General features: G+C 39.0%; 1 protein-coding gene across 2 annotated transcripts in view; it reads right to left on the bottom strand.

Annotated features, from left to right (window-relative positions):
• Positions 1-364: 364 nt before the first annotated feature.
• Positions 365-25350, bottom strand: part of LOC123762639 (kielin/chordin-like protein) — a 92546-nt gene continuing 67560 nt past the window's right edge. Inside the window, exons 17-27 of one of the 2 annotated variants that reach the window (XM_069332347.1) lie at positions 25121-25234; positions 23553-23685; positions 22104-22216; positions 18830-19016; positions 17564-17640; positions 15010-15078; positions 12613-12810; positions 10496-10642; positions 7491-7697; positions 4094-4258; positions 365-3166 (exon numbers count right to left, since the gene is read on the bottom strand). In XM_069332347.1, the coding sequence (XP_069188448.1) occupies positions 2532-3166; positions 4094-4258; positions 7491-7697; positions 10496-10642; positions 12613-12810; positions 15010-15078; positions 17564-17640; positions 18830-19016; positions 22104-22216; positions 23553-23685; positions 25121-25234 (2045 nt within the window). In that variant the 3' untranslated portion in view covers positions 365-2531. The remainder of the gene's footprint in view (positions 3167-4093; positions 4259-7490; positions 7698-10495; positions 10643-12612; positions 12811-15009; positions 15079-17563; positions 17641-18829; positions 19017-22103; positions 22217-23552; positions 23686-25120; positions 25235-25350) is intronic. The other variant, XM_069332348.1, reaches the window with a different exon arrangement.

Genomic DNA, 25350 nt, shown 5'->3' with positions numbered 1-25350 from the left:
TTGAAAACTAACAAATTTGATGAAACCTAATCTACCTAACTTTAACATTACATACTGGGTAACTGTCAATAATTCATGTTCTTAATATAGTAATATTAATTGGAATAAACCAATTTGAAAATAACGAAAATAATGCACACTAGGCCAAGTGGTGCAGTTCTAGCTATTGGGTATGACATTATACCGTGTGTGTGGATATATATGTATATATTATATTAGTATATTTTTGGTAGCAGTCTTTCTTGTAAACATATGTTGTTGAATATGACCAAAAGGGTAAGATTAATGATTCTAACACAAATCTTCTCAATGTTTCTTATGTTTTTCTTCACTGTCAAGGGAAGTTGAAAAATTAACTTCAAAATTCATTTTCACAATTTATTATGGTCTAATTTTTTCTTTTGCTATCAATTATAATAATATATGCATATATAAGTATATATTATATATGTATATACAGTATTGCATATACTGTATAAGGAAAGAAATCATCCCTTATAAGTACTGAAATTAAATGGTAAAAAACAAATAATCTTCCAGTATTTCTGAGCATTTATATTAAGTGATGATAATGATAACTATGGTTATTAAGGAGGGAAAAAAATGCAAGTATTACAATGCTACGTGGAAAAGCTAAATGGCTGACCAGAGGCAGGAGAAAGATTTTTTTTTTAAGTGATAATGCTCAGACATCCTGCAAAATGGAATCTAAAAGCCAATCATATAGGTCTGTGGAGAGAGCATACGTACAAGGAACCAAAGTACATGAACGTTATATATACTGTGTGACAAAGAATATACAGTAATGAATATGGGTCATCACATGCTAGGATCTCATAGTGTAAGTACACACACACAAATATATAATCATAATAATAATGCAATAAGTTATAGTAATGTGACTTAAAACAAATAATCCAGCCCAGGGAAGAATTTGAGACCTGAAACTTAAGAACAAATGGTCATAGATTTAAACTACCTAAACAAAGCTGCCAAAGAAATATAAGAAAATTCACTTCCACAAACAGTGGTAGACAGTTGAAACAAGTTAGGTGAGAAGGTGGAGGCCAAAACCATCAGCAGTTTCAAAGCATTATACGACAGTGTGCTGGGAAGACAGGACACCATGAACGTAGCTCTCATCCTGTAACTACACTTAAAGAATTATACATGAAAAAAGCCAAAAAGTTTTTTTTTAAAGCATAAAAAGCTTACCGACTTGACCCCCAGAGGCCAATGCCAACAAACAGAGCCTTGGAAAAACAATCTTGAACCGAAGGGGCCACCACAAACTGAGGAGAGGAAAGATAGGAGAGCACCCTGTCCAAGAACCAGGATGGCTCAGGTGTCAGGAATGAGCAGGCCGGAGGTGAAACAGAGCACAAAGCTTATAGAACGGGGCAGAAGAAACAACCACCCCGAACATAAGCTCCGCCACACGATACGAGGCAACAGCATTAGGCATTAAATGACTGTCCTGAAAAAGCCAAGACAGAAAGTACAAGACAACCTGATCAGAAATTGAAGACAACCTACGAAGAGAGAATATGGCAGAAAGAATGCCAGGATACTTTATACTGTTGCCGAGATAAAGCTTTCAATTGGGACACCATCAACGAAACCACCTGATCACCATACAAATAGTGATAAACCTAGGTAAAAAAGACCAGATGCAAAGAGTGGAGAAGACTGAACCAGCCATGTACTGGACAGGGCAGAGCTGCGGAAAACGCCCCGGGTTCGCATACCGAACAAGCAGCGCCTGGAACTAAGGCTGGGCCTGCCACCAATGGGCCACTAGGACTACTCTCCTTTGGTAGGACTCCAAATGAGCCAGAACTCGAAGCAACAGCTGGACCAGGGGGAAGAGGTACAGGCAACCCCACCTCGACCAGTCCTACCGAAAGGCATCCACCGCGACAGCCTCGCAGTCGGGAAAGGGCGCCACATAGGTCAGGAGACGCTGAGACCACTCCGACACGAAGAGGTCCACGTCCAGGAGTCCGTACATCCGGCAGAGCCAACTGAAGGAGTCTGTGTCAACTGTCCATTTTGTGGACAGGGGAATGAGCCAAGATAGGCCGTCCGCTAGGACGTTGGACACTTCCTGGATATGAACCACATGGAAAGCCAAACCCCGAGAAGGCAGCAGACATTTTTATTATATTTATTATCACATAATAAACAAAAAATCTGATATTTAAATTATTATTATTATTATATATTGTGGATTTGTATGGTTAGGTGTTTTAGTTACATTGATTTAGGGAGTGTTTATACTACAGGCTGAAGGAAGCATGTGTTGAGTCAAGACCTTGAACATGGCTAAGTGGACTATAAGTCCAAATACTGACCTATGTAGTTTTTGTACTCAGTATTTGACTTTGTATGTTGTGTGCCTCAGCCCTTTGTTTTGATGATGGGCTAATATACTTCATTGTGGAGTGAAGGAAACAAACAAATGGACATATTTTCAGTTTGACCCATAATCTAGCAAACTGCAAACAGTGCTAAGAATATTTTTGTTGAAGCTATGTGTTAACAATATAGGGAGGACTATGGGGCCCAAATGGATGACCTGGGTTATTTGGATCACATTCACATATTTCACAACCTGTTTTCTCATTTACAACCCTACGGATTGCACAATCCATGGGGCAAGGGGCCTGACCAGTGGCATACGTAGGACAGTTACTATCTAGAGGAGGGCGGGGAGGAAGTTCATGTGGCCTAAATGGATTAATTGTTTTTTCTGGATCACATTCACATTTCTCACAGCCTGTTGTCTCATCCACCACTCGACGGATTGCACAGTCCATGGGGCATGGGGCTCTGCCCGAGAAATCCACTGGGCAGAGTTGACGTGTAACTGATGTACTGCTTGTGCCATTGAGCTTGCACTCGCATCTCTTACATCCTGTGAGTTCATCTACAAATTCATAAACATCACAATCTACTGGACAATGGGGCTGGCCAGCAAAATCATATGAGCAGTCACACTTACAGAGAAGACAACCTGTTTGGAGATCTAAAACATTTTCACAGTTACTGGGGCAAGTGTGTTGTGGGCACACAAAGGTTTCATCTTTGCATGAACATACAAGACATCCCGTTGCAGCATCCATGATGATGTCACATCCAGTAGCACATGACGGCTCAGCACATTCTTAAATATAAAATGCAGAATAAGACAAGACTTTAATAACAATGAATTATTACAATACTTTACATCAAATTAAGTAATTCCCCAGATTTGCAACAGTCAGAAAGTGCCAACAATCTTTCAATGAATTGTAACAAATTTATTGGATAATACAAAGCATATTAAATTTTGTTTTGAATTTTTATATAAAATTGATGTATAAAAAAATTTAAATTGATCCCAAATGGTTTCAATTGAAGACAAACAGTAAGATAATTCTTAAGAATTAAAATTACAATCATATAGGAAGACTAAAAGTTAAAAGATTTTTGCAAAATTTTGACAGCACTATATAGCAATATTTCTTAAATTTGTCAATTAAAATAATTATCCTTTTAGTAAAATTCAGGTATATAGGGTTAGTAACTGCAGTGTCATGAATGCTTGGGGTGTAGTAGCCTGGCTGAGCAGATGTCTGTACTCATTTGCGTAATAATGTACTGTACTTAATATATTCTATGTATTCATTGCACTTCCTATACTGTACTTGGTAGCCTCCCTGTATTTTTAAATATCTCTAGGCCTTGAACAATATGTAGCCTACAAATTGTGTAAAAAAGCTTTAACAAATTTTGATAAAGAGATCTATGGTTGGTTATAGATATAACACTGTCACCTGAGGACCACATAAAGAACACTGTGTGAGGAGCAACACCTTAGTAATACCTAAGGACACCCCAATAATAGCTCGAGATATCATATTAATCCTACAATACTAGAAACTTTGGTGGAGCTGTATCATGCATTTTATTAAAAATTATAATGCTGTAATTTTGAGAGAGAAGGAAAAGGCAAAATAATCTTGCATTCCATAACATGCTCTTCACACAGTTTTTCCTGTGCAATGTAAATCTGCCAACTGGCTTCTCTAGAAGAAACACATTACAGTACCTTGAATCAATGCTGCTTCTTGAGCTAGTGTGCAAGACCTGTACTGCACACAGGTGGGTTCAGGTGGTGTTATGCATCTGCAGTTAAGATTGCACTCACTCGTGTTGAGGGCTGACCCAAGAGCAATGTTTAGACTCCCAAGGTAACATTCCACAGCTTGTGTTGCTGGAAGGTGGAGAAATATCGATCAAAATAATCTTACTATTGGTTTATTATTGGTCTCCACATAAGTACTATATATTATTCTTACTAATTACAATACTGTAATTAAGTTTCAATCACCACACATCTAAGTGTAGTTTCAGTTACAAATCATAACTTAGGGCAAAAATTTGATGGTGTAAATAAGGTATGTTAAGTAACTTCTTACCAAGGCTAAACAATGAATACAAATTTATCGTAGTACAGAAGTTCTTGGCTATATTAATTACCAGGAACAATAAGCATGATATACTGGTTGCAATACTGGGAATAAACATGAATAATTATGCCTTGCATACCTGTACCCTTACTTGCAATAAACATGTTTCTCAAAGTATTATCAAACATAATAAAGACTACAGTAAAATCATTTTTCATTAGTGGCATTTTCTTAAACTATTTTACAATAATATAATAAGATCTGTTAAGTGTTAAGATCTGAATATATTGGCAATATATTTTAAGATGGACCTAGACAAATTCATGAATAAAGTTAGCACATGTGCTACAAACATAGGATAGCGCTACAAAATATTAAAAAAAAAAACACGTTGAATGTAATGAAACGCCATTTTCTGGTGAGTGCTGGAGGCTTCCTAGAGCTATACCGGGCTGATATGTATGTATTAGACCGTGGCATCAATCGATTCGATTGGAGTTCTAGCTTACCGGGGACCATGAGCCAGTAACCTGGCCCCCCTCAGAGAGGCACAAGGAGCAATGGCCCATAGAAACCCCCAAGTGGTTGGAAGCATTCTATATCTGCCATCTACCGAGTTAGGCACCCAGAAAGGTAGATGTTCCAAAACAGACCCCAACTGGTGACACAGTGCTACCTAAAACTGAACTGCTAAGCAGAACTCCCCAATCGGAAAACAAGCATGACATCACACCCACCACCACGCCGCCTGTCTGCACAGCTCCCACTTCCCCGGGAGGGGGAAGGGGGAGCCCCAAACCCTGTGCTGGCTATCCACCCTCAGTTCAGAGGCTGAATGTCAAAAAATGCAAAAAAACGCCGACCGGAGGGAGGCAAGGAGGGTTGCCGGGAGCATCAGAGACTCGCCCAGAAAATGGCATTTCATTAGCCAATGCTGGTTTTCTGTGGAGAGCCCCTCCGGCTTCCTGGAGCTACCTAACCACAGAAAAAAGGAAAGGAGAGATTTACCTAGGAGGCGGCCGCCACTCGCGCGTCAACTTGGAAGTCGAGACAACTGGCTGCGACCGAAAGCGACACACACTCGACTAGGGTCAGGAACATTATCGAGGTAACGGGCTGCCAGGACCTTGTTCAACTTCCAAAATCACCACACCCATATGTCAGCCCAAGACACACAGGCATTACCAAAAATAGCAGCTAAAGCAACAAATTTGCGAGCGTCATGTGCATGAGGATAGACCACAGGCTGGCTGGCACGAGGATAGACCACAGGCTGGCTGGACCGAATAACCCTGAGGACAACCTGGGAGACCAGAGCCCTAGAACAGGGAAGAAGGGAAACTGGGTCAACCCAAAGCTCGTTCCCGGCCACCAAAGCTGTGGCGCGCAAATAACGACAAAGAGCCACAACGGGACACAACGCATAATGCACCCTCAGCCAAAGCAACCAAGCACCAACAACCCAAGGACCCTCTGGAAAGGGGCCATCTTGTTCTTCACCAGAAACGGTAGTGGTAACATGGTAACTCATTGGTTAGAGGATTTATGACATTCTGTACTTTACTCCAATTTTGTGACACAGAGTGCTGGGAAGCTGGGACATCACGAATGTAGCACTAATCCTGTAACTACACTCATACATATATGCTACAAAATGGCTGCTGGAATTGAAAAATGGAGTTATGAAAGAGGCTAGAGGCATTACATATGCAAAAGATAGAGAAAAGAAAGGCAATATGATCACCACTTGCAAAATAATAAAAGGAATCGACCAAACTGACAACCAGCAACTTCAAGTACAAGAGGACACAGCTTCAACCTAAGGAAACATATGTGCCAAAAAAATATTTGAAAGCTTTCTTTTGCAAATAGTGGTAGACAGTTGGAACAAATTTAGTGAGGTGGTGGTGGAGGCCAAATTGTCAGTAGTTTCAAAGCATTATTTGACAAAGAGTATTGGGAAAAGGAGACCCCACAAGCATAGCTCTCATCCTGTAACTACATTTAGGTAATTACACACACACTCATACATTACAACCTTGATTCAGTGAACTATATGGGACCAACTGCAATTTGTTACAGAGGGGGGACCAACCCCAATTTGATGCAGAGAGGAACTAACCCTAATTTGTTACAGAAAGGGACCAAACCCAATTTCTTGCAATTGGAGATGGTTCCAGGATGCATTTCCCATGCCCTATGGGCTAATTTCAATCAGATTTCTTTTTAGTTTAACCTGTAATATGATAGACAACTACCAAGTAAACATGTCTATAAAGAATTTTAACCACTTCTAGCTTATTTCTCATGCCCCCAGCCACAAAACTCATTTTCAAAAGGTAGCAGGGGTATACTGTACTTGATTGAATCAAAATATTGCCAACTCAAAATGAAATCAAGCCATAGAATTTAGTTTTAAATATCCTCAAAAGCTTTCGCAAGGTTCCATCTGTTTCCTGTAATGTTGCATCTATCTTTGAAAATTATTAAAAATGTGATTGAAGCCATATTAAGTGTTATCATTCATACCCTAATATTTCCCAATGCTATTTCCCAATTTCCCAATGCTATTTCCCAATTTCCTATGTGCTAACTTTACTAAGGGAAGGGAACAATTGGGAAAAGTGCCAAGCCATTATGACGATATAGCACTTGGAAAGGATCAGGAAAAGGATCTGGGATGGGACCGGGGAAAAACGATCGGTCCCCAGCCACTTTAACATCTGGAGATTGAATGAAGACCTGCATGAAGCAAGACTCACTGCCCAAATGGTTGGACAGTAGACTGAAATTTTAATTTCAACCTGTCATATGAACGACAACTACCAAGAGAACTTGTGTGTAAAGAGATTTAATCACATCTAGCACATTAATACATGTACACTACTAAAAAAAAAACGAAATTTTTAATAACTAAAATCAGATCATAATTCTTTGTAGCCTTCAAACTTCCGTTGAATGAAGTTCCATTTGAAAGAGACAAAACTTATTTTATAATGCCTCACAGTAGATCTGCAATGCTTCTGAATGACTTACGTGGGACCAAACTGAAGATCACATGATGCGAAACATCGCCATGTCCCTGGGCATTCTGGGCTGATACTCCTACCATGTATGTCTGCAAGGGATCTAGCCCATCAATAATCATCTGAGTCCTAAGGTCTCCATGGATTTTTCGTCTTGTCCATTCAATGTGGTTATTAGCTTCATGATGCTGAGTCTCATGATACAATACCCAATAAGCTGTTGGGATGGAGCTTATGCTGTTGTCAAGGAAATTGATGCCACTTTGAGGTGGACTTCTATATCACAACTATTTACAGATATCCGTGACATTCTAGCATAGCAATAGGCTGATAATTGGTCATTATTCGATGAGATTTGCAATTTTTCTCTGAATTTACAGGAATATGCATTGAAGATGTTACTGTATAATATTGAGTATTAAAGTTATTAAGAACATTAAGATAAAATTTGCCATGCAATTTGCTGAAATTCTTACAAAGATGCTAATATAACTTCATGCAACCACAGCAATATTAAATTAATTGGCAAATATACAGCAATAAGTGCTTAAATACAGACATTCTATAAAGAGTGAGAGATTCATTCGATGTGTGTATTAATAGTGCACTGTTTTCATAAAAAATAAATTGAAAATTAAATAAATTCAGAATTTACTAATTTTTTCTGTATGATAAAATGTGTATTTCTGAGCAGGTCCTCTCAATAGCTCCCTAAGCTAAGTGCTGGTCCAATCATTTCTTATATGGAGATGCACCAGGCTCCCCCCGAGATGCACCCTTACCCATCAGCAGACAGGACCAGACTGACACTACAGTATATATAAAGTTACGAGGACCTTGATCAGAAATCAGTCCATAACTGAAAAAAAAAGTTGATAGCATAATTGCATAAAATGACCAACTGCTTTTCATCCAATCGATCACTGCCGTGACATAAACACTCCAGCCATGTTGTGCTGCAGTCAGGGCTACATGTGGCATGTGTCACCTTGAAGGGGATTATGATCAATAATTTTCCTGTTTTTTGGGGGGAGTTCACTTCCATTGCATCCTTCTCCTCCATCACTGGTACTGTTCATGGGTGCACCAGGCCTCAACTAGGACTTTGCTTCCAGCTCGTGCCACACTAGTCTGGGGTGATCTAGCCTAAAGTGAGTGCATATCATAGTATGGGATGGAATGAGGATAGTGGGTCAAGCTTAGTGTTGCATTTAGACGGTGTTCTCGTAGTTGTGGCCACAACTATGGATGACATGTCCTACAGGTGGAGCAACACCAACAGAATGAGGGGGAAGATGCCACGTGGCTTAGATGTGGGCACGCACACACTATCCCTTCTGTTCTTTGAAAAAGTCAATCAGAGGGAGCCCATACATGCCTCAACAAATGGAAGCCTGACCTCGGTGGCGTGATGGCTCTGGTGACACACTGGAGAGAGACCTGAGCCTCAAGACAGTTGGAGGGTTGTAGCCTACTGAGCACAAGGCAGCTGAAAGTTCCCTCTGATTCTATTTCTGGATTTTCAAAAACCTTAGAGATAAGTAATGTAATACAGTACCTATTACAATGGGTGTAACTCCCTTACTAAAATTGCCATGACAGCCATCATAGTCTCACCTGACAGCTGGGGTCATGCACTGTCCATAGACAGCCAACAAAGTACACATACAGTTCATACTAACGAAGTTAGCCCTGGTGCACTTCCTTGTGCATTCATGAGAAAGAAATCAAAACGGTAGTGTGCACTCTCTACCACATTTTAAGCTGGTTGATGTCTCTCTCTCTCCTCACAATCTCTGGTCATCAAGCTCCCCTCACCTCATATAGAAAGATCCATATTCTGATCTTGGTTCCTGGTAAGCAAGAGTGCATTCTGAGAGGCCTCATGCATCCCCAGAGGCTTGGCTGGACTGGTGGTTAGCTTGGGGAGATACTGAGGGAGTCCTTTCAGAAATTAATTATAGACTTGTAATCTGAAAGAAAACTATTTCTTTCAAATCTAATGGTAATAATGACTTTTTACTCTAATAATTGTGAACAAAATGATTTCATATAATGAACACAGTCCTTCTATAAAGATTACTTGTAATACTTTAATAAATGAAAATGATATTGTAGGTGGAACTGAAAGTGTGATCATGCTAAAGACAGACAGCCACATACACACCATGACAACTATACCAGTACACTCTAGTTAAGGGAACTGGACCAAAGAGAGAGAGTACAAAGTGCAGAGAAACACCATGTTGAGAGTAGATTTTACTGGAAATTATATTTTATCTGTATTAAACAAAACATCATTTACAATACACCTAAGTTAGGTTAGGTTAACTTATGAATAAGAACATTAGATTAAGGAGAACTGCAGAAGATCGATTGACCTATGAAACAGGTCCTATTTATGTTCAACCAAATTCATTCATACATGTCTATCCTATGCTTGAAACAATCCAATGATACCACATCTATTATTTATTACACTCTGAACTTGGCATTTCTGTACATTATAGGGGAAGAAAAGCAGTAGTTACAGTACTCTTGGTTATTCAAGTCTTTTAATGGCAGTTTAGCCCCCTCATCCTGAGTATAAATGCAGGACTATGCAATATATTAAAATTCATGCAACCATTCATACAAAATTAATCAAATCAAGCAAGATTAATGCAATATCATAACTTCTGTAAGAATGTAAGTTTGTTACCTGCATTTTCCTGTTCAGTAAAAAAAAATTATAACATACCATTTTCTTGCAACCAGCTGATATCTTGAAGCATTAAATATGCCTGTTATATTCTTCGGTAAGCAAAAATATTACATTCTCTTACGAGATAGTTTAATCAGCATTTTAAGCCATAAATATTTCATTTAATAGGTTCTTGCAAACAAATAAATTTTATCAACATCCTCAAGACTACAATACACATTCCTTTATCAATTAGATATCGTTCGATTTATAGTTTGCCGGTATAATATTTTATTTGCCGTCAATGACGAGCCCGATCATGCTCCGCCTACCGATAATACTGCCATGAGGGCACCGAGGAGGAGACCACTCCACCTGCAGGGCCATCCTGCTGGGAAATCGTCGATCTAACACACCTGTTACCTTCACGCCGAGTGGGGGTGTGGGGGTTCGAGGGGTCTCACCACCCACAATGCACGCTAATGGAATTGAGAATTAGTGGAAGAGTATTTCTACAAGAAAAGTTTTAGTCAGAAGAGGTTATACAGTACATGCATATACACACGCACACACACGATTCTCATTTCTCTGTAATATTACAACTGTTGATTAAATTGTGCTTTGTGTCACTATCAAGTGAAACTATTTAATTTAAGTCCTCAACCTTATTGTTTGGTTGGCAATTTTATGAACATTTCATTATTAGTTGTTCAGCATTTGCTATAGGCATTTTCTGGTTTGATCTTCCCTTTGCAATACTGTGTATTCCCACTCAAAACTTATTCCTTGAGAATGCTAGCTGGACCAGAAGCTTTTCCTTTGGTTGCATAATACAGATGATATCAGATGCACCAGATATTTTTGTAAACTTTCCAGCAGGCATTCTTGGTTACTGGAACTCATCAAGAAATGTGCTGATGAAATATACCCTAAGACAGTACACTACAATACAGGTACTAATTATATTTGCATGCTAGTTACTGTATATCATCTTAACAAATTATAATAAAATTTAACATCTCTCAAAGCAATCACTATAAAACAAAAAATATTTATTTGCTAAGTTCATAAAGAAATAAACTTTTGATACTCAATAGCACAATTCAACATATTAAGTCATTTTAAAAATACTACTGTACTAAAAACAACTATATTAGAACACAATAGGGTACCAAGCCTTAAAAATACCTGTACATTAATAAGAGTAAATGTATTTTCCATAAATTTAGAATATAGTTGCTATAGCAGGTGTCGTTAATTTTAAAATGGACAGAAAGAGGTAATGCTACACATAATAATGCAGCTAAAATTGATATCTTAACTTCCTGATAGCTATTAAAATAAGCAAAATTTTTTGCAATGTAAATAGGGTTTGTGATAAGAAAATAATCTCTCTTCAAAATCAAACATTTTTCCTGATCTGTACTAATCAGTTGCTCTTTAGCAAGGAACAGTTCTTCTCATGGCAAAAACTAGACATTGCCAGGGCAGGCCAACCTCTCTCAATGGTATAGTGGGCATCTTTTTATATGCGACAGGTCATACAAGGTAACATAATAGACATGGTGGTGCTGGATTGTTATGAGTGTAGGTTAGGTATATTGTATATATATATTAAGGAGTTGGAGTGGATACAAATAGGAGCTGCTTCAATATGGGGGTATGGGCTAACAAGCCTTCAGTTTCCTTCATTTTGTTTTTAGGAGGTGGGGGTGAAAGATTGATCAATTCTTCATCCGGCCAAGAATGACCTGAAGAAGACTAGTTTATCTACACTTAAATCTACACTTATCTACACTTTCCAAGTACATGTACTACTAGGACTTAAGGAGCATAATGTGAGGTGGACATAGCCTGCTTATCCTCTTGACATGTAGGTGCTTACACCTCATGGAGGACCGGGATAACAGCTAGCTTGCTACTCTCGTGTACAGTAGTGCTTAAAAGGGGTTTTAAATTTAAACAAATGAGCATTCTGAAGGTTATTCCAGGCTAGATCAAGAATTTTCCAGATCTCTCTTGGACCAGTATAACTTGAATTGGAAGTTTAAAAAGTTCCCACTGTGCCAAGTGCAATTTGTGGAGCTGTACTAACTGTGCATAGTGCTGTCCACAGAACCCACAGGACCCTGCCTAAAGAAGCAACGAAGTGCCTTGCTCAGAAGCAAGTTTTACATCTACAGTCGACTCAAAATCTACTCTTTTTAAATTTGCCCAGTTCACAAAGAGCTAATTTTTTATGTGAATACTGTACAAGAGACTATCACTTATCAGATGTCTAGAACTGAGCACTGAGTGAATATGAAGAAATGACACTGCCAAATACAAAGAATGTGAGAAATTTAATTTAATTATTTTAACTTTAAAGTATTAAATAATGTTGAAAAAGAGATTCCTTTAAACCAAGAAAATATAACAATAGTGGAATCACTATACCAGGGTACCACACCTGACTCTGAAGGCTTTGGTGTCTTGCTGCACAACTGATGGCATGCCTCAAAGTTTAAGAAGTTATTATTGTTGCCCTCACATCCTCCATAAAAGAAAGGCCTACACTGTGATGCCTCTGCGTCGTAATATATACGAGGTATATTTCCTAGACATCGACCAGAGTCCCTGGGCAGTGTGCACACATTCACAATGTCCACTTGTTGATAAGTAAAAAAGAAAGACTGGGTTAGAAAGCAAAAACAAAACAATCAGTTTTAGTATACAGGGAAGAGCACAAAGTGCTAACAGAAATGTACAGAAACATCAATGAGAAAAGACTTTCATTGTAGAACTTTATCAAATGTAACAAATGCTCAGGGCTAATGATTATCTAGGGGCAAAACTGGCAACAAGTATGGCCAGTTGAGAGACATGTAGGATTACTTATCACAATTAATATTGATGAAGAATGAATTTAGCAAAAGGAGGCAGCAAAGTCACATATTCCTTTACTGCGTTCTGTTTGATGGTGTTGTAGTGTTTGATGGCTACACACTATACATTGTCTCAATGTGGTTTCCCCCTTTTTTTGTGACAAGTTTAGCATCTTTGAAGTTCATGAAAGTTTCCTCTTGATTCCATGTGTGACAAGTGTTGTTGGTGCTACTGGAATGGCATACATATATTTGTAAATCACTGCATTCAGGTTTCAGGATGTTTCCCCTACATATATTTTGTCACAAATGTTAAGGGTATATACGCCCCGTTGTGGTGACCTTGCTGTTGCCATTCTGCTGACAAGGAGTTTAAATTGTAGAAGATATCTTGGGAACAATCCTTATACCAGAAAATTCAACAATGATATCCCTCTTACCAAATTATTACATCATAAATATTAGTTATAATATTTACAATCTCACAAGCATTGAGTCACCTTACCTGACCTCATCCCTTCCCAGTTTTATCCCTCTATAAGCACGAGCCTCTGTATCTAACAGATTTGCAAAAGCTCTCACAGATAAAATGGTTTCTGCAATTTATGTCTGCTCTCATTTTTGCATGTTTTTATTTACCAGTATTAAGCAACAATTAGTGAGTTTAGTTAATGATAAAGACTTGTGCGTAAAATCATAAGAGATATTAGTGTTAAATTAAAATTTTGTATACTACTGTACTGTATATATAAATGAAAATTAGTTCACGATGTGATGCATTGAATTTGAAGACAAATATTTCATAGATTTACCAACCTTAACTGTGTAAAAACTATGGATAATTAGACCTTGTTTTATACTTTAGGTATGAAACAAGGTCTTTGTTTCATATCACAAAGTTCACAAGGTTTGAACTTTGTTAATAAAATTTTAAAATTCTTGTTTTTTTAAAGCATCCTATTTTTTTTTCCACAAGATCCTTAACAAATGTCTATACAAATAAGTAACACACACATGATGTCTGAAAATGCATTCCCACATGCAACCCTTAGGACTATACACCAGGTACACATGTAGGCAGCAATCGCTATACATGAACAAACATTAGAAAGTTTTCTTTTGCCAATAGAGTGAAAGACGGCTGGAACAAGCTAAGTGAGAGGGTGGTGGAGGCCAAAACCGTCAGTAGTTTCAAAACCTTATACGACAGAGTACTGGGAAGACGGAACACCACGAGCGTAGCTCTCATCCTGTAACTACTGTATGCATAGTTAATTACAAAAGATGCAGTCCATGAAAACCTTGATAAATAGGGATGCAACTCGAGACCTTCCAAAGTTCACTCTCCATTTTTCTTTTAATAATCATTTGTAAGTCATGTGAGGGTTTATCATTCATAAACGTTTCGTTTCATTCATTTCCTTTCACCTTATGTCCCTGTCCACCTAGCAGTAAATAGGTACCCAGTTTGTTGTGGGGTTGCATCCTGGGCGGGGTCAGTCATTTGATCCTGGGGAAATAGGGGGCTCCTGATATAAGCCTAACATGCATAATCTGGCTTCCTGTCCCTTGACACAATGAATTAATATTATTATTACAAACAGTGGGAAAAGGATAAGTGTTCGATTAACGAATATTTGGCCAATATTCGAAGATAAGTTGCTGATTTGGCTGGATTAACAATCAAGTAATTGTTTCGAGTCTTTATGGATGTACCTTTCACACATCAGAGGTTGATAGACCTTAAGCCCAACACCAAACCAAACCTCTGGCAGTCACTCTCGATGCACTGAGTTTTGGTTCAGTGCCTCTCAATACCTTATATAAACCTGAAGGAACTCTTGACAACATCCTTGTGGCTGAATGCCATCCTTCCTGAATTGTCATAAATCCTGTAAATAACACAATAGATGTTTACCTTAGGGAGCAACTGACTGTCATTGCTTAGAACAAGAGACATACACCTAAACAGATATTCCTACCTTTAAGGTTTTCTCCAGTGCCTGATACTGGGTCGACATCACTTGGCAACGAAATGCGACCATCACCAGCTACAAGAGACATGAATAATAAGTGAAAACTAATTAACAAAAGAGTATATTGTGGGAATTAAATAACAGCACAATAAATTATTGAATTAAGAATGATAGTAATAATAATTATATAATATTTAGAAGATATTATAAAAATCATCCCTCATCCTCTAAAAGTCTGCATCACACACGCAGTTTAGATATAATATTAAAAAATCAGTGTTGAATGTAATGAAAAGACAATTTTTGGGTGAGCCTGGTGGCCTACCAGGTCACATCAGCCATGGAGTTCTATAGGCTTACCAGGGACCAGTACTAGAACCTGGACCCCCCTCACAGAGGCTCAGGGAGTGGTGACATTTTGCTACCCCACTAGGAACAGCAACCAGAAAGTAAGCGAGTCAAAAACTACTGCTGGATTTAAAAGAAACTGAAGCCTCTAAACCCACTTAATGAACTGCTCCAACAATGTGAACAAACAATTGGATTCTTTTGAAACTAGTGCCAGCTTGTTTGCCCCCACTCGTTTGGAGGGACGGAGTGAGGGAAGTGGCTCACCAACTGCTAGGGGTCTGAGCTATCAATTCGGGAGCAAAAGTAAACACCCATCTAACAGCCAGGAGGAAAATAACAGGGAGCCACCAGGGCTCAGCCAGAAACTGGAGTTTTCATTACATTCAATGCTGGTTTTCTGGGGAGGGGGGAGGGAGGGAGCCCCTTATGCTTGCCTGAAGCTAACTACTCAAGGAGAAAGGTAGAACACATTGGAATTTACCAGGGAGGAGGGAGCACCGCAGGAATCAATAAGAAGAGGAGACCCCCAGACGTGAGAGATGAACCAAGGCTACGCAAGGGACCCAAAACCCGGGAACGTTCACCAAATACTAGGCTGCCAGAGCCCTGTTAGACCTTTAAAACCCCTGTAGCCAGCATGGCCAACATCAGCCCAGGACATATTTGCAAACACAGCTGAAAGAGAGACATACTTTATACTGTAACATTATGGACATGAGGGTAGACCACAAGCTGACTAAATTTAATAACACTGCAGACGACCTGAGATAAACGAGCCTTGGAACAGGGAACGAAGGAAAGAGGATCAACCCCACAAAGCATCCACTGAAGCAGAATTGGTGGCACAAACTTAGCAGCAGAGCGCCACCACTGGATGCTGCTCATGATGCACTCCTGGCTGAACAAGCCAAGCATCAATAACCAAAGAACCTCTCTGGAAGGAAAGTGACTCGTTCTTTCTCAGAAAAGAAGAACCTGGCTGCAAATGAATAAAATACCCACTAGAGCCAAATAAACAGAAACTGAGCCTCCAGTAGAGAGCATGAAGTTCCCTGACCTGTCTGGGAACCACTACATCAGCAACAAAACTGACAGCTCAGACCCCGGCAGGCAGCGAACCACTTCTCTCCTCCCTCAAACGAGTGGGGAGTGGTGGGGTGAACGAGTTCGCACTAGTTTCGAGAGAATCTGAGTGTTGGTTTATATGGTAAGGGGAGATCATTAGGTGAGTTTCAAGGCTTCAATTTCTCTTGAGTCCAGGAGTGGTCTGTTTTGACTCACTGACTTTCTAGTTGCCTTTCCTGGTAGGGTGGCAAAATGTTACTACTCGCTGCACCTCCATGAGGGGCAGCCAGGTCCTGGTACTGGTTCCTGGTAAGCGAATTCCAATTCCACAGTTGATGCAACCTGATAGGTGGGAACCATCGTGGTGTATAGCTCCACGGAGCCACAAGGAGCTCGCCACAGAAAAATATCTAAAACAATAGAGATACAAAAATTCTCAAGCAACAGAGATTATTTCAAACAAATTTGTTACACTAGCCAATCAGAATAAAAATTAAACATACCTGATTGCCAAATATGGTCCAAAAAAAAGACTACCCAGTCAATTTGAAGTTATTAGTGTTCATGTGCAATAAATCTACAGCAACATGAGGCACTTGTAAGATAAAATACAACCATGAAACCTTACACTGTACTGAAAACATTTTATGAGTTCCATATTATAACTGCTGCAGAAGAGTTATAGATCCATACAAAATCTGTAAAATTATATGCGAACATACGGAAGTATGAAAAAGCAGAAAATTCCATGAGAACAAAAAGTGGTGTGAGAAAGCAGAGAGCTTCATGAGAACATAAGGTATGAAAAGAACTCCGAGATAAAAAAAAAAAAAGAAGTGTGAGAAAGAAGAGAGCAACACGAGAAAATGAGGTGTGAGTAAGAGGAGCCAGATAAGGAGAGTGCACCAAGAGGGACGCTGCCAAGAAGTAAATACAGGTACGTACTTATATAATTTTGAGCTGCACTTTTTAATCCATTAACAAGTTGAATTTAAAATCCCTTAAATATTTTTGTGATGAATAACATGTAAACAAAACATCCTTACATAGACAAGGTCATTGACTTGAAAAAATTACTTTTAGTGGATAAATACAATATAGTAAGAGATCAAGTTTAGCATAAGACTAGAGAGAAAATACTTACGGCAGAGCCAATCAATTGGGCAGCATTTGTCTTCAAAGTAAATGGGGACACAGCCTTCAGTGTATTTGGAGGTATACCTGTTTGTTAATTACCAAGAGTTAAATGTAACAATGATAAAATGCTCTTTCCAATGGGTCCTCAGTACATCCCTGAACTAAGCACTGGCACAGCCATGTCTTAGGAAGGTTCACCAGGCCCGAGACTCACCCTTGTGTACCAGGAACCAAGACTAAAATTGGCTTTCTCTACAAGAAGAGGTGATCTTGGTGACCAGAGATCAACTCAAAACTAAGCAAAAATAAAGTGCATCAAAACAAGCAACTGCTCGAAAGGAAATAATAATGGCTGGGGGTGTTTCCCAATACAGTAGCAATGATTGTTTTGTTTTTCTCAAAGTAACTGATATCCTTTAAAGGCATTGCTTATTTTGATGTGCTGAAATATATTCTTGTATCATTTTCATTTTGGGTTCATCTCTGATCACCAAGCTCCCTCATCTCATAGAGGAGCCCAGATTCTGGTCCTAGCTCCTGGTAGGCTGGGCTGGGTCTTGGAAGCCTGGTGCTATTCCTTCAGGCTTGGTAGCCCAAGTACTATAGCATTTTAAACTACTGAATGGACCCTTCCAGAAAGCAATACTAATACCAGTTTAAATACGGACAAGTATACAAATTTGTTGACATTCTTACAAGTTACCAATTAGCATTATTTTATATTCACACAAAAAGAATAATTTGATCACTAATTTAGCTTCAGAGCCCTCTATTGGCTTCAGGAGTAACACTTCATAACCTGACTGTGCTCTTATGCTGCCTACCATGTTACAAAATGTAGTAATTTATTACACCCACAGTCCATAAAGGTAAATGAAAAAAATGATGCCAGCTTTCTATACATTGTCAATGTTATTATGTGCCTCTGGTGTTAATGCATCTGTTCCCAAGATGTTCTCTTTTCTGATTTCTGTAGTTACCTTCATTGTATGGTGTAGCCTCCTACCTTTCTTTCCCATCTTCTTTACTATATACATGTTAGGGTTGAACTTTAGCAGCTATTTTTCTGGCCATTTCTGGGATTTTTCAAGATCTTCCTGTAAATCTATGCACATCACCTTTTTTTTTTACATTCTTGTTAGCTATGTATAATTTTTAAACACTGATCTGTACAAGAAAAAAAGTAAAGTGAAAACCTTAATACTGTATAACCAATACATAGTTCATCCTAATGCCTAATATTAGCGAAGAAAAATACAATCAACACACCAACCTGAAGTCAAGTCCACAATTCACTTTGAAACACAGAGGTCCATTTGGATCTGTGAAGGCTGGGCTACAGATGCACTGATGGCATGGATAGTCTTCAAAGTACATCCTGTCACCCTCTAGATAAGTTCTGTTATTCCAGACACAGGTGGCTGAACGAGACTCCAGGAGATGGGGAGTGTCAGGGTCAACTGTAAAAATCAGTGTTTAATGTAATAAAATGTTTCTTTCTAGAAAGGCTTGGAGGCTCCCTGTATCTATTGTGGGCAACTATCCTGGGGTGTGAGAGCCTCGGTACTAACACAGCAACCATGGGTCAACCATGGGTAGCACCTGTTGCTGCAGCTCTCACCACCACCATGCAGCATGTACCACACACAGCATCACCAAATAATTTTTTTTTTTTTTTTTTTTTTTTTTTTTTTTTTTTTTTTTTTGAGATATATACAAGAGTTGTTACATTCTTGTACAGCCACTAGTACGCGTAGCGTTTTGGGCAAGTCCTTAATCCTATGGTCCCTGGAATACGATCCCCTGCCGCGAAGAATCGTTTTTTCATCCAAGTACACATTTTACTGTTGCGTTAAACAGAGGCTACAGTTAAGGAATTGCGCCCAGTAAATCCTCCCCGGCCAGGATACGAACCCATGACATAGCGCTCGCGGAACGCCATAATGAATAAATATATATCTGAAATTATTTATTGATACTGAAATAGAAGATCCCAGACAGTGAAAAAGACTGTACAAAGTTCAAATATCAGCAAACCCGATTCTGGCGACAATGTTTCCCAAACAAGACAAAAAGCACAGAGCCGTAGTTTTAGACAGACAATACAGTTTTTGATCAGGAAGATCCTGAGTAACAAATCTACTCAGTTTCCAAGATAGAGCCATAGAGATTCTACAGAAAAGGTATAGTTGGGTTGACTGTATCTATCTGGATCTTAAAAAAGGTTTTTGACAGGGTCCCACACAAGAGGTTGTTTAGGAAACTGGATCATACCAGAACCATAACAGGAAACTGCTGACACAGATAAAAAAAATTCTGTCATAAAGATGAGGGCGGTATTCAGAGGCAATATATTTGATTGGAAGTGTGTTACTAGCGGAGTACCACAAGACTCAATTTCTGCACCAGTAATGTTCATTGTATATATAAATTGTTCTACCAAAAGGAATACAGAATTATATGAACATGTTTGTTGATGGTGCTAAGGTACTAGGAAAGATAATTGACTTAGATGATTGTCATGTCCTTCAAGCACATCAATAAACTGGAAAAGGTGTAAAAGTATGCTACAAAATGGCTTCCGGAACTGAAAAACAAGATCTATGAAGAGGTTAGTGTTAAATATACCATAGTAAGAAGATAGAAGAAAGAGAGGTGATATGATCACTACATACAAAATAGTAGCAGTAAACGACAAAATTGACAAAGAGGAATTCTTGAAACCTGCATCTTTAAGAATAAGAGGGCATAGATTCCAGCTAAGGAAAGTTTACTTCTGCACACATAGCGGTAGATAGTTGGAATAAGTAAGAAAGTGGAGGAGGCCAAAACCGTCAGTAGTTTCAAATTGTCACATGACAGAACTGGAAAGATGGGACACCATGAGCATAGCTCTCATCCTGTAACTACACTTAGATAATTACACTTGGGCAATTACACACAGTTAACCTAAAAGATGGACACATTGACTTTTTGCTCACTCCCCAAAGATGACCAGCATGACCCTTTTGGACACACCCAAGATGTACTACTAGTACAACCTTCAGGGCCACCCTTCTCAATGTAACCTAACAAAGGCAGATCTTGATCAAAATACTGTACAGTACAACAAAAAATATCCATAGTGGTAAACACCTTGCCATTTAATTTGGTCAGTATATGAGATATGAGTGGCCTTATATTGTCAGACTGAGACTAATAAGAGTATTATGGGTGAACCTTATCTTAGAAAGACAATCAACATAGGATCTTTAGCTCAGTTTTCTTATACAGTGGTATGTAACCGAGAGTGGAAAGCATCAAATCTTATCATACACTCCCTGGAGTCATTAAACTGTCAATAATTATAAAAAACTAAACATATACAGTGGTACCTCAGTTTTCAAATTTAATCCGTTCCCAGAGATGATTCAAAAACCGAAAATTTGAAAATTGAAACGAGTTTTCCCACAAGAAATAATGGAAATTGAATTAATCCATTCCACACCCCCAAAAATATTAACTAAAAAAAAATACAATTTATACTGAATAATACTCATAGTTACCTTTATTGAGGACTCTTGTTGGCATATAGAAGACAGTGAGGGTAGAGGGGGAGCAGGAGAGGTGTTAGTGTTTGGAAGGGGAGTCCCCTTCCATTATAACAGCAGTTATCTTGAGGTTATCTTGAGATGATTTCGTTTTTTTTTTTTGTGTCCCTGCGGCCCGGTCCTCGACCAGGCCTCCACCCCCAGGAAGCAGCCCGTGACAGCTGACTAACACCCAGGTACCTATTTTACTGCTAGGTAACAGGGGCATAGGGTGAAAGAAACTCTGCCCATTGTTTCTCGCCGGCGCCTGGGATCGAACCCAGGACCACAGGATCACAAGTCTAGCGTGCTGTCCGCTCGGCTCCGGCAGTGATGACATTTCTGGGGTACTCTCTCTCTCTTACATTTTGCAGGCATACCACTAGGACCTGGTTGTGGCTCACTGCTTGCTTGTCTTACTAAGAATCTGTCTATAGACAATTGTTTTTTCCTACGTTTTAACACTTGTCTGTAGTCAGACATCACATTGTCTCACTATGAATGATCACTTGTTTTTCCTCTATCGCCATCCTCACAACTATTTTTTTAGGTTGAACTTTACCACTGACTTTCTTGGAACCCATGGCATGATATATAATAAGAACTTTTATGTTCAGAAACAAAAAATGTACAAAAACAATTAAATTCTTCACAAAGAATTCAAGAGTGGTCGTCACTAGGTGGGAGACACTGGTAACTGAAGTACACCATGTGCTCAGTCGGCCCATACGTGTATCAGCAAACTCGAGCACCGAGGCAATTTTCGAGTACCGAGTCAAGTTTTTTCAAAGAAATTGAGCTCGAGAACCGAAATATTCGAAAACCAAAGTTTCACTGTACAGTACAGTACTCTTAATACATGGGAATTTTTAGAAAAAATGCAAACTGGATAATACAATGACTTATGGAGATTTAATTTATAAATGTTTTATATTTTTTTTAGAAAGAGAAAAGGATACGACAAGTCCAAGTACCCACCACAATCACTCTCGGAGGAACAGCACTCGCCAGGTTTGTACAGAGGGCGGCACCCAGGCTTTGGGGGCATAAAAAATTCTGGACATTCTATTTCTGCACAGTGAATCTCAACTCTGTTGGGATTTGGAGTCAAAATTTTAATGTTTATTAACAAAATTAGAATAGCTGACATTTATAAAAATCAAACAAATCTATTCTTTTGAAACAATATAAATAAGATTAGTCACTGAAACTTGCAAAATAAATGTATATAAATAAGTTATTTCTTATGACACATTTTCAGGTGTCATGACCAAACAAGATATATAAAGAAGACTCTTGTGTAACACAAACTCACATGATGCAAATCTTGTATGGCACCACCTAGTCCATAAACACCAAATAATTGCTCAGCACAAGTCTAATTTGTGTGACATAAGTCTGAAATGCAAGGTGTGAGGCAAGGTATGGCTAGCTGCTGTGTTGCTCCCCACTCTGTAACTTCCCAGCACCCAGTAATATACTCATTCACCCAGAACCAACACAGTGACTTTAACACATCTCCCAAGTGTTCTACAACTTCTGCTGCACCCCAAGATGTCCCAGTGAAGAATGTAATGTTGCAATGAGAAAATAATGTTGCGTAGCAACAACATTTGAACTAGTGAAGAGCCGTGATGCTGGGAAATTTGCCTCTGCCACCAGGGGACAGATGGAGGTTTCAAATGAGTCCAGTGCAGTAATATCACATTAAAAAAAGCATTCAGGTAATATTAAAGCCTCTATGGTTGCATTAAGTAGGAACAACTCTTCTAAATGACAACTGGGATAAAATCAGATAAAATCAGGACAGCCAATTTTTACTCTGCAAGCTACTGTTACTGCAACCTTTCCCCTGATGACCAGGTGATCATTATAGACACACGGGGAGCTGGTGGCTGCTGGTAACTAGAAGGGTATAACATAACTACTGGCTGGATCATTTGTAGAGTTGTTTGCTGCATTATTTAGTTTTTGTTGAGCCTTGCTGTTTCCTGTTTTGCTTTGCTTCATTTTCTGGGGGCGAGGGTTCTTAAGTAAGGGCGAGCTAGAATCCCCTGCTTCCTGCGCTTCTGTGAAGGGGTTGGGGGGGGGGGATGGACACTTTTGGTCTTTGGTCTCCATTAGATTATTAAGGCCTCCTAGAGCTGATGTGAATTATATGTGTGGAGCTATCTCAGTGTGGCTAGTAACAGGTAACCACAGTTCAGTCCCTCCATAAAAACAAAAAACTTGAATAATTATGTTGCAAGGCAGCTTAAAATAAAATGAGAAGCTATGACATTCCAGCATACAGATTCAATCTTGAGGATGCAGAGCCAATCTCTTTACAAGAGACCTACTGTCCAATTATCAAGCTATCTGAATCAATCCTATTTCAACTATATTTTAATTCTCACTTAAAAGACCTCTAATTTCTTCAATACTTACGGAAATCCTGGAACATATGAATCTGTGCAGATACAATCAGCAGTGCAAGCGTCTTCTACTGGCACATTACTGCCTTTAGGATACACTTGCCCTCTGTAGGAACACTTCTCAGGGTCAGCTGCATCTGCACTTGCTGTGGAGAATCACACACTAATTTTGAACTATATAAAAATACTGGAGAGTATCTGAATAAATATTCCTTTCTAAGCCATTACACTCAGTTACCTCTTAAGATATGATCCACTGTGTCATACAACAAGATCAAGAACAGTTAGATAGGATGATATCCATCCTGACACTACAGTAAATGATTTTTAAAACCTCCCTGCAGGGTCATATGGAGAAAACTGTCCAGTCCAGAATAACCTATAGTTTAATTCATAAAAACTTAAGCTTTCCCAACTCTCCCTTGGTATCGTAAGTGACCACTCTTCTTAAATATGCTTTTGTCAGGCTGCCTAGATACTCACACTAACCACCACCAGAGGAGAGCACACTCCTGGTGGCCATTCTTGGGACTAGAGCTATGCTTGCCTGCCTGCACCTCCTTATTTTGCTTAGCTGCACACTGTTGTTCTTCCCAGCAGCCTCCTACTGCCATCGTTCAACACCACAGTCGAGGGTTTCTTGCAGATTATTTATTTCTACTCATGGTTTTAAATGCCTTACTTGAAGGAGCAGCCAAATGTAGGAGCTCAAAAATAAGAACTCTAGCATTAGTGAAAAGCTTCTCTCACAGAGCTGTATTCTTTGGCTGCTCCTTATTCTCTCCTCCATCTCCTGTGTGCATGTTTATTTGTTAAAGTTAGGATGCATGTGACCTAGTTCAGTTCTATGAACCTGGGGCCAGATTCACAAAGCAGTTACGCAAGCACTTATGAACCGGTACATCTTTTCTCAATCTTTGGCGGCTTTGTTTACAATTATTAAACAGTCAATAGGCTCTGAAGCACCAGGAGGCTGTTTATAACAATAACAACAGTTGATTGGAATGTTTTCATGCTTGTAAACTGTTTAATAAATGCAACCAAAGATGTCAAAGAATGAGGAAAGATGTACATGCTCATAAGTACTTGCGTGATTGCTTCGTGAATCTGGCCCCTGGTTAGCAGGAATGATCAGGCTGCCAGTTATTAGCACGAGTCTTTGGTGGATACCTGTGATCACATCCCAGGGTCTTGGAATGGCTTTGATCTTTGAGGGAAAACAAATGACTCATTTCCAGCCTAGACTTATTTTTCACTAGTGACTCCCTCAGCACAATATGACCCTGCAAGTAGGCACGAAAAAGTCTTTTGGTTACATGCTTTGTTTCCCTATTATTACAATAGAATCTTACTTGAGGAAGTGAACAAATTATATGGTTCGGTAATGAAGAGCTTGGTCTTATTTTAATTTTCACTATTCATTACCTTGAGTATTCTCAGTATCCATCTGTCTCAGACTTTCAATATCTAAAAAATCCCATCTCCAACTGTCTCAAAAAGCCATTTGTTCCCAACTTTCACTGAATGTTTATCTCAAAATTTTCCTAGCCATCTGTCTTAACCTTATTGTCCTCTACTCACGGCAAGAGAAGCTGGTAGGGCAGCAGGACCCTCTCTCGTACCGAGGCAGGCAGTTCTTGGCAAAATAATGAGCCCACCTCGTCCATGGGCACCTGGATCTATCACATGAAGACTCTAAAACATTTAAATGATAAATGAGTAAAATTATTGTATACAGTACATACAAATATTTTCATTGTTTGATGTATTAGGCACGAGATTTTCACAATGCAGTGAATTAAAAATTCTGT

This window comes from Procambarus clarkii, chromosome 27 (genome assembly GCF_040958095.1).
Source record: "Procambarus clarkii isolate CNS0578487 chromosome 27, FALCON_Pclarkii_2.0, whole genome shotgun sequence".
Classification (NCBI taxonomy): Eukaryota; Metazoa; Arthropoda; class Malacostraca; order Decapoda; family Cambaridae; genus Procambarus; species Procambarus clarkii.
The sequence above is the reverse complement of the archived record's forward strand: the minus strand, read 5'-3'. Positions and strand labels throughout refer to the sequence as shown.